This window comes from Centruroides sculpturatus, unplaced genomic scaffold (assembly GCF_000671375.1).
Source record: "Centruroides sculpturatus isolate CEXI.00-Female unplaced genomic scaffold, Cexi_2.0 scaffold615, whole genome shotgun sequence".
Classification (NCBI taxonomy): domain Eukaryota; kingdom Metazoa; phylum Arthropoda; class Arachnida; order Scorpiones; family Buthidae; genus Centruroides; species Centruroides sculpturatus.
In genome coordinates this window covers 1-10927 of record NW_019384748.1, presented here as the reverse complement: position 1 = coordinate 10927, position 10927 = coordinate 1, and the positions used below count along the sequence as shown (strand labels likewise).

The 10927-nt window shown below is 27.8% G+C and overlaps 1 protein-coding gene across 1 annotated transcript in view; it reads left to right on the top strand.

The window, feature by feature from the left end:
• Positions 1-10921, top strand: part of LOC111628520 (UDP-glucose 4-epimerase-like) — a 32435-nt gene extending 21514 nt beyond the window's left edge. The window contains exons 6-8 of the mRNA XM_023372329.1: positions 5882-6043; positions 10450-10642; positions 10735-10921. Of these exons, the coding sequence (XP_023228097.1) occupies positions 5882-6043; positions 10450-10642; positions 10735-10811 (432 nt within the window). The 3' untranslated portion in view covers positions 10812-10921. The remainder of the gene's footprint in view (positions 1-5881; positions 6044-10449; positions 10643-10734) is intronic.
• The last annotated feature ends 6 nt before the right edge of the window (positions 10922-10927 follow it).

Genomic DNA, 10927 nt, shown 5'->3' with positions numbered 1-10927 from the left:
CGTTTAAAGCACATAAAATCATATTAAAATATATACATTTACAAGTATGTATTGTATTTACAGTACATGCATTCGTAAATTTAGATTACTTTTTTCTGTACTATATTAAAAACTAAAATTTATTTGTTTGTAAGCTTAAAATATATCCTTATTAACCATATATTATTAAAAATGCATTAATAAATAAAATACAGAACCGGGAATGGTAATTTATGGTTTAGCCTAGTGACAAGTAGATTCGGAGACAAGTAAATTCGACTTACGTCGCTTTCCTGGAACCAATTACCGACGTAAGGCGAGGTATATCTGTATTTGTTTTTGTAATGTGGTTCTGTACTTCTGGTATTTACAGTTTAGCTTGTCTGTGCATCATGTTCTATATTTCTGTGTGCATTGTACTTAAATATTATACTTTAAATGTTCTAGATTATTATTTTTTCTGTGTTGTAGTTCTGTTTTTATATTGTGAAAATGAATTAACAAAATACAAGAAAATTATGTAAAAAATGTAAATTACTGTTATAAAGCTGTCTTCTTTTAAATACCAAGATATTATCTTTTCATTCATTTTTATTATATCTGTGCAACAGTAGCTTAAGATATATATTAAGTTTTTAGAACTTGTATGGATCTTATTGAATTTAAAAGATCAAAAGAATTACAATAGAACTTATTAATTTATTTATATTTTTGTTTATTAGAAATTTATTAGATTTTTTTAGAAATCTAATTAGATAAATGTTTATTCATACTCTTGTCATTGAGTTTATGTGCTTATAATTGTACAATATAAAATTATATATATTTTTTGCATGGAAACAACATAATTTAAAACACATTTTGGTGTTTCAAAATAAAATAATTTTTATCTTTATAAGTTAATTATTGTAATATTGTGAACCATTCTATTATTTATGTTTGAGATAAACTACTTTTTCAACATTTCTAAAATAATAGCTTTATAAAAATGAATGCAAAGATATTTGAAAATAAATTATTAGAACAGTTTTGATTTTTTTTTTTGAGAGTCATTACAAGTTACTTGTTAAATAATAGATATTATCATGGTATGATTTTATAGTTGTGAAAAATTAATGCAAATTCTTATATTATTTATAATTTAACTATACAAAACATTTTCTGAATTTTCTTGTGCCATAAAGCTCTAAATCATATATACCATCACTATTAACATAGAAACCAGAGTGCCTGTTGTTCTAATATTTTTAATGATGATGATGATAATATTAATGTATTGTTAAATATAATGTATTGTCGTCTAACTTGTGCACAAATTATTAAAATATTTGATACAATTAGAACACATAAATTCAGTTTAAAACTATCTTATTTATAATAGATGAAAATTTAAACAATGAACATAATAATGTGAGGTCTATCGACAGCTTCACATGGTGAAGGTTCCTTTCTTACAGTTAAAGACAAGGTTACTCACTGTTCTCACTGTTTAGTCAGGATGATGTGAGAGGATGGACCATATGGGGGCATGGTGGCAGATACGAAGACATACAGTTTGATGACTGAACCAACATTTATTGTAACAGAGTATGCTTACAATTTATGGTCACTTTGAAACTGTTTGAGGGTAGAAGGGAACAAACTCCAACTCCAGTCCCCCATTGTGAAGAGTGAAGATGAGCGGAAAAGTCCAGTTTACTCTATCAATCCTTCTATTGGAGACAATTGGCTCCAGGCACTGTTTGGTTTTGCAATGGAAGAAAGTCCTTGCAGAGGTGCTCAGTAATGTTTGTAAGAAAGGATTGGGTTATCAGACTCAAAGGACCTCATATCCTTGAGAACATGAGTTTTTATACATTTTGCCCCTGAATTCCAAATTTGAATTGGTCATGATCTACTGCTTCTCCCATCCCAGTTGATCCCTGATCTTTTGCTATGGCCTGAATTTGATTTGCAGATGTGATGACCATCCCTTTCTTCCCTGATGCAGACCTGTTCTCTCCAAAGGGATTTGGTTACACTTCCTGGAACAATCACCTGCAAATTAGTGAAAGTGGCAATTCTCTTTCTTTTCAGAGAGGATGCTACTGTTTTTACAAGGTCCCCAGCTACACTTCTATTGAATGAAGTATTTAGTTTTTCACTTTTGACCAGCTATTAGGTGTCAAACAAAGGTTTACATCACTATCACTTCCTTTTGCTTATGCAAACATTGAACAGGAAATGTGACAGATAAGTTTTATAACATTGAATTCCTTCATTTCCATTGACTTTGTGTGAAGGATATATTGCTCGAATATTGACATCAATTCAGCAGTTACATTCCTTGCACCATTGGGGAAGGTCTAGACCTCACAACAATTGAGAACTTTGATCACTAGTTCTAGTATAATACATGTTAATCTTTACTTCATTTAATTTTGGTAATGTTTTGCCAGTTACAATCAAATATTTATTTTTTTGTTATTGTATAGTATAAATATATACAGTAGCCACTATAATTAGTACAACACTTGGAAATGTAAACCAAGTTTTCAATTTGAAGCCCTATATCAGATCAAATATAAAGCAAGAATAACTAAGCTTACATCATCTGAAAGTAAATTTAATGAGGAATTAAACTAAATTAAGTTTTTGAAAACACTTTATTCTTTGTCATATATTAGATAAAATTATTATGAAAGTACAAATAACAATGAATTTATTAGAAACATTTCACTGGTAAACATGAAGTTACATAATGAAAAACTAGATTTTTAAAGCAAATTAATATTTGGAGATTGAGGGGTCAAGGCAATTTTTGGGTATTATACTACTAAAATCACTGTTGAACACATCTTGCAAAACAAGGGGAATTATCCATAAAGGTAAAATTATTGTGAGGGAAAAGCTCAGCTGCAGAAAACAGCAATTTCCACTCCAGTATTTCAGCATATTTTGCACCATTCATTGAGCCCTGGACAATGCACATCTGGCAATCACACCTGACATGCAAGCTCAGATCATGTTTAGAGGATATTTGATGGTAGGAACATTAAGGCAGGAATGAACTCTTTGTTTGGTTGTTGGCAAACCTATGTGCTGTCATATAGGAAATTGAGAAGAGTCTCATCACCCCAAATGATTTTCCTCCACTATTCCACAGTCCAATTTTTGTGCTGTTTTGCCCTTCAACATGTCAATAGCATTGTTTGGTAACCAGTGGTTTTCTTTGAGCTTTACAAGCTTCCAGGCTTCCTAGGCAATAAAGGGTTAAGTCAACATGAAACTGTGCATGCACTAATTGTAGTTTTCTGACTTCTGGCATTGGAGTTTATCACAATTCAGGCACTGATCAGATAGTGACAGCTGTCGCAAACTTCAATCCTTCCAAGATGATGCAATTCTTTTTTGATCTATATGTTGTCTATCGGCAACCTCATCAGTAGCTTTGTATCTTTTGAGAGTTCTCAAAACAGATCAGGCTGAAACTTTAAAACAGTAGCAATATCTCGATAACTGTGGCCTTATTCTCTTCAAAAATAGCTATGTCCATATTCTCATCAGTAAGACCTTTGTCTCTTAACACGACAAATGATGAATGAGAGTAAGTGTCTTTAATTTATATCTAAAAGGAAAGTTATAGCTGTATTCCATGCTTTACATTTATTGGTTGCTTGTACTAACTAGTACAAAACACTAGCATTTGCTTGGACAAATTGAACTTAAAATGAAAACATAAATGACAGTTAGTTCAATTTTGTTTTTTTCCCCCATCTTTTTTTTATGTCTAGTTTTCAATCCGAAATATTCTTCATTAAATTTGCTTTCTGATAGTACATAACTCTTTTGTTTTCATTTTTTTATTCAACACAAAAGCAGGGAACAGAAACACAAGTTTTCCTGAAGTGTGCACTATTTATGGCAGCTATTGTACATCTAAAATGAGCAAAGGTTTATTTAAGATTTTATTGCTGTACATGCAAATTTATAGTATTAAACGATGAATTGTAAATAAGAGATTGTTACTTAATTGATATAATTACATACTTTCAAACTAGAAAATTTTTGCAAATGCTAGAAAATAAAAATTATTTCTTAAAAACTCAGAATTATACGGGGTGGCCAAAGAAGTCATTTGCCAAGTGAGGAATGAAGACATATTGAAAATTAAAGATGAAAGACACAATAAATGACTTTAATTATGTTTAATACAGTTTGTGACAGGTGGGTTGAGACTAGTTTTGAATTTGGAGTGTTGTATACCACAATACTCATCAACACCCTTGTTTAAAGTGTTATCCACAAATCGAATACAGTGTTGTATTTGTGTGGAACTTCACATGTTACTGCTACTAGAGTCTTGTGTGGACTGTTGTGAAGAGTGGTACCGAGTCATTATTGCACCTGAAACAAGAAGGTGGTTTGCTCCATTTGGCAAGCGACTTTTTGGCTACACTATATATACATATACTACCCTGATTTCAATAGCAGAATATTAACAACGTGTAATTTCATTGTAAAAGATTCTTTTATTTATATATTTATAATTTTTCTTTATTTAATGTACAAGATAAGTAGAAAAACACTTCTTGAACATAACTAACTATAAAAGTATTACAGTTATTTTTCACTTCTGTTATTCTTTCTCTCATCTTCAGGTATATATTAAAGTACTGTCACATATTGGATTCTTTGATTATTTACTGTTCTAAATATTGTATTTATATTTATTTTTGACATTTGATAGTTCTCCATTACAGTTATGGCTGTAATAAACAAAAATTTTCTTTATTCTTAACATTTTTGCCAATTAAATTTATATATTTACACATTTATGTAAAAATAGTTAAGGTTTGTTTATTGTTGTAAATTATTATTTTTTTCATCTATATTTGTATCAAAATTTTGTTAAGCCAAGCATTTTAAAATACAGAAACTTGCCCAAAAGTCTAAAAATAATGTATCAACAGAAGCATTACTTACGAGACTTTTGACTAATTTATGCTTTGAAAACTTGAAGTAGTAACAGATGTCCAACACAATAAATGAGACAAACCTTGAGAAATATTCTAGGAATAGATGGGAGAAAGTAGAACAATCATAAAGTATTAATTTTAAGAAACAATCAATTTTTGCCAAAATAGGTTAATGTGCATCTTCCTATTTATTGAATTGCAATTAAAAATATGAAATCTTTTTATTCTAGGAATTTATTTTAATACATTTAATGGAACAAAGTATTTAATGTTGCTTGCTTTTTAGAAATTAGTGTGTAATTTTAGCCAAATCTTTCTGAATTTTTAAAAACCATAATTACATTTTAATAAATTATTTAAATAATTATTTTAAAACAGTTTTGTAAGTAAGATATAGCTATGTTCTTATAATAGATAAATAAATATATGATTAAGTTGAAAAATACTTGATGTATTGTAATTATCTGTATGCTTCATTGAACCATTTTATATAACTTTCATAAAAATGTTTTCAGAATTTGTTCTAAATTATACTTCTTAACATGGAGTGTATTGACAGTTTTCATTTCTACACTCCTCAAGAGTGAAATCACAACACCACAAAGGAATGTGCATAGCTACATGAAAATTTCAGGACTGGTTGAGATGATAGACATATGCAAATGATTAAGTTTAAGTACACATCGGGACATTTTCAAAGATTGGACGTAGGTCCAGTCTTTGCTTCCAGAACTATTACATGACATTTAATTAGTAATTAGTAGTGTTTATTTAGCCCGATATAATCCAGCAATTATTTGGTGCTACTAGTAGAAATATTGTATATATTATTTCAATAAAATGATGTCAATGCTTCTTGCATGTATATTTACAGTAATTTAAAATCTCTTTAACAGTTCAAATTTTTTATTATCTTTTAATAATAATCTGTAATTAAATTATTATTGTTTTACATAGCAATAATCTACAGCATACCAAATATTAAGATTTTAATCAGTGTTTTAATTTTTATAGGAGTAAGAGATTACATTCACGTTATGGACCTAGCGGCAGGACACGTTGCCGCATTAACTAAAATGATGGATAATAATTTCTTTGGGTGCAAGGTAATTTTTTAGATTTTATTATTTTTATTTCTAATTTAGTAGTATTAGATTTTTGTTTCTAATTTTAACAAAACAACATTAATATTTAATGGTATAATATGTAATACACTCTTAAAATCTGAACAAATTAATGATAAAGATATTTGAATTAGTAGAAAATTTGTCTTTCCAAAACTAAGAGAGGATTTTCAAATGAAATTTGAAATATAATAGCATTATTTAAAATTGATAGCATATTTTAAATGAGTAATATTACATTATAAAATCATTAAAGATGTCATTCATAAAGTAGAAGCAAGCAAAAATGAATGATTTTTTAATATAAACAAAACATTAACTTTTGTTTGTTTCTATTTGAAAAGTGACAAGAAAAGCTATAGATAAGTGTTTCTATTTGAGAAAGTCTGAAGAAGAACTATTCAAGTTTTCAAGTGTTCTCTCTGGATGTTGGTTTGAAATATTGAGTGTTCAGATGACAGAATATGTACTACAGTTAAAATAAAATTTGAAAGTTGTGCTAACTCTTTACAAAAACTTACAAAATATATTAAATTTGTCAGTGTGAATTTATATATTACTATAAATGGATGTTGAAAAATAAAAATTTAACAAATATATACTTTTTTCATACTTAAGTAACATAATTTTAAATAGTTTAAATTTTTTTTATATGGTAATATTTCTTAACCAGTAATATTCATGCAATAATTCATATATGACATGTTTAAGTGATATATAATTAAAGATTATTGTAAAGATACTGTTTGCATCAAATATATTTACAAAAAAATACAATATAGTTGTTTTAGTTATAAATCAAGTTTACATAATGGGAATATGGGTATTTGGGTTCAGTTTACAAAAGAAAGCTTTTTTTTAATTGCGGCATATCAGAAATAACATCAGAATTTACCATAAATCTAAATCAGATTTTTGGGCAATATTTAAGCTAATTTTTAATTAATCAAATAATGTAATTTAACATAAAAGTAAGTGGACATGTCATCATCTAATATTCAGATTAATCACATGAAATTAATTTTGAATTTTAATTAAATTTAGAAAATTTTTAATTATTTCATGTGAATGAAACTAACTATATTTAGCATTTTCAATTTATAAAATTTGCCAGATGGTAATTTTTATATTAATTAAAATTGGATCTAAAGTTTGTTGAAACATCTTTTTTATTCATTTTCACTTTCTGGATTACATCTCACCCCTATCTGATCTTTCCTTTTAGGCTTCTTGGTCATCAGTTTAAAAGCTCACTTAAAATGTGAAAAATATATCCAGTTAAAAAAATAAAAATACTTTTTTAAAAGTTGAAACTAAATAGATGGCTTTTTTTTCCATTTATACACATTAGGATTATACTGTTGCTTGAACTTTTATCCATTGAAAGAAGTGCTGGTAATATGTGGTTTTTCAAGCTGTTCCCTGGTAATGAATTTTTGTAAAATATTTTTAATTTATAAAATTTACCAGAAGGTAAATTTTAAACTTTGGTAACTGAGTAGCCTTAAATGGGTAATTTGGGTCATGGCAGGATTATTCTGGAATGTGAAAACGAATAAAATATTGATAGACTTTGTCTTCAATTTAAATTATATTTAGCATATTTTTATTACAATATGGCATAATATTGTAATAATCAAACATAACTTGGAACTTTGGAATTTAACAGACTAGCAGAGCTTTTAGTATAAAGAAATAAAAGATGATAACCATTACATCTATAAATGTAAAATTATAATTAATTAATTATCATCGTAAATGTAAATTAAGACTTCTGATACAAAAATTTTATGTGAAAAATTTTAGAAATATTTTAATAAATCTATTTAAAATTGGGTGACTTTTATTTTTTTTATATTAAATGGGTTTATATATGACTATAAAACTACATTAGCAAACACTGATGATAGAATGTATAATTATTCATTGATTCACACGAATATTACCTGTTAAAGAATAATCATTATTATATTTATAACTCCAATTCAATCGAGCTAATAAAGAGGCAAATTGAAGATATACCAATGTCAATGTTTATTGAATCAATTAAATCAAGCAGTGAGGAGATCAGACAATGTGCAGGTCAGATATAACATTGAATTGCCAGATGTTGTCTACCCTCATTCGTACTCTGGAGGTTCCAGCCACAAGAGTACCAGAATAAAATAGAGAGAGTTAACAGAAAGGGAATAGAGCCATAAAATGGTCAAATCAGGAAAAAATAGCAATCTCAAGCACAATAGGACTAACAATACTGAAAAGGAGATGAATTGAGAAATATCTTAGAAATAACGATCTTAGTCACAAAAGTTTTGGAATACAAGAGTTTAAGTTGAATAAGTGATAAGGTTAAAATATAATTTATTCACATTGATTATTGTAATTACATTAAAAATAGTTAAATTATTTTAACATAGTCAACAAATATAGCAGTAGCTAAACTTTAAAATTACTCAACTAATGACTAAGAAATAACAAGAAATTTTCAATATTAGAAACAGTATGATGTAATTTAATTACATCACACTGTTTCAGTATAATCTTACTGAAATAATACAGATATTACCCTCTTATATAGCAACTCTGCATGAATATGCCAGAATAATAATAAAAATTATTACTGTTTTTTTTTCTACTGCTTAATATTTGATCTTAGAGAAATGCCACTATAAATGATTAACTAATAAAGTTTAAAACATATTCAGAAAGCTTATCGTCATTTATCAGCACACTTTTACAAGAGCTATATATTATAAAATATTAAAAGAATTTTGTTTTTGTAGCTTGAATTAAATAGAGATTTATTAGATCAGTTAATTTCATTGTATCTCTGAAACATTAACTGGATTGCCACATGGTAAGACTTCACCGTTTGGCTATGGAGATTCAAGATTTGAACCTCATGCTTTCTCATTATGGATAATTTAGATTGGAGCATTGTTTTCCATTTTGGTCTTCTCTGTAGATTGGACTACTGCAATAATTGAAAATTGCACCTAGTTGCACGGCATGCCAAATGTCGTCCATCGATCGTCGTCGTCATCCGTAGAGCATTGAGCATAGTCTATTATTAACTAAATTGAGATTGACATTAATTTTATTTGATTCATTTTACATTATCACCCAATTATTCGGTCATTTCTCTGAATAAATTTTATTTTACTATTAAATTACATCAAAATTTTCAATTATAATTTCCATTAACTTTTAATTTTTTCCATAAAATGTAGTTAATTATCTATATCTAACCAAATTCTCTTCAATACAGAAGTGACCTATATTTTCTGGAAATAACTTGTATTGATTATGTATTTAAATTTTTTTTTAAATGATTAAATATTAAATTGAACTAAACTGTTAGGAATTAACTGTAACATGCATGAAATATTTTTAAGCGTAACCAAATAATATTTTTTAGTTTTAGTTATGAAAGACTTAGATTTTGTATTTTTGATTTTGCTTGCAAAAATGGATATATTTTATCAGTAAGTTTTTAATGATAATATTGACATTAATTGTATCAAGGAATGAAAATTTTTCTTAGAAGGACTGTTTTGCGTAGAAGTTTTGATGATTTATATAATCAAAATTGAATAAATTACTTCTTAGAATGAAACATTTCTACTTTATATTGAAGTGAATCTTATTTAAATTGATCTACACCTCGTATGCAGAGAGAACTGTTTTCCCAGTTATTTGAATAACTCGTCATACACTTATCCGGAATTGGGGCCAAAATGGTATTGATTCCTTTAAAATTTTCACAAGGAAATTATGGAATTTAATCCCTATAATTAAATTTTCATCCCTATAATCTGGCACAGTTATAGCTTGCTCAACCAAACCAATTTTGGATAAATTAAGTGTAGATCGCTATTAAAAAATAATGGAAAGAGAGGTGAATTAATTTATTAAAGTTTACATAATTTGCCTGTGTGTATAATAAATAAATTTTCAACCTCATTAACTTGAAAAATATTGGCAAGTTTTTAAATTAGTTCTGTATCATTGGAATTCTTTTTCTAAATGAGATTCTTTGTAAAAAAAAGAAATTATTAAATAATTATATTTCGTACGCTTGGTCTATATAGCATGGTTACATTTTCAAATTATAAGCAACATCCCAAATTGTATTCATTGATACATAAACAATGGGCATGTTCTTAAAAACTGTGGCTCAAGTATAAGATTATCTTACTCTCAAGACTAAACTAAACACATATTACTTGCATAATTTCTAATGACATTTTTTTAATGGTTTATCCGTACTTTGTTTGATACTTATAAATCTTTACGTGCACGTATCTATAAAATACTTAAATGAATTGGTAAAAAACAATATTACTTCATACATATAAAATTTAATACGTTATTTAATTAATATACAGGCTTATAATCTTGGCACGGGTTGCGGATACTCCGTGTTGGACGTGATTCATAACTTCGAAAAGGCGACGGAGAGAAAAATTCCCTACAGGATCGTGGGAAGACGTACGGGAGACGTGGACAGTCTGTATGCCGATCCGTCGATAGCCAAACAAGAACTAAAATGGGAAGCCAAGAGGGACTTGTTACAAATGTGTAAGAACATTTTATTTTATTTTATACAAATCAGACGCGCGGACGAATCAGATTTGATGTTACATTTTCGGTTTTTAAATGTGCTTTTGTAGGTGTTGATACTTGGCACTGGCAGTCAATGAATCCCTTAGGATTTTCTTCCCCCGAATCCGAGAACAAAATATCCTAGACATTGGGGAGGAAACGATTTTATACCACATGCAATTATTATAATTTCGTGCATAATAATTGCATAAACGTTAATTTAATAAGCAAAAATATTATTAACTATTCGGTACTAGTCAT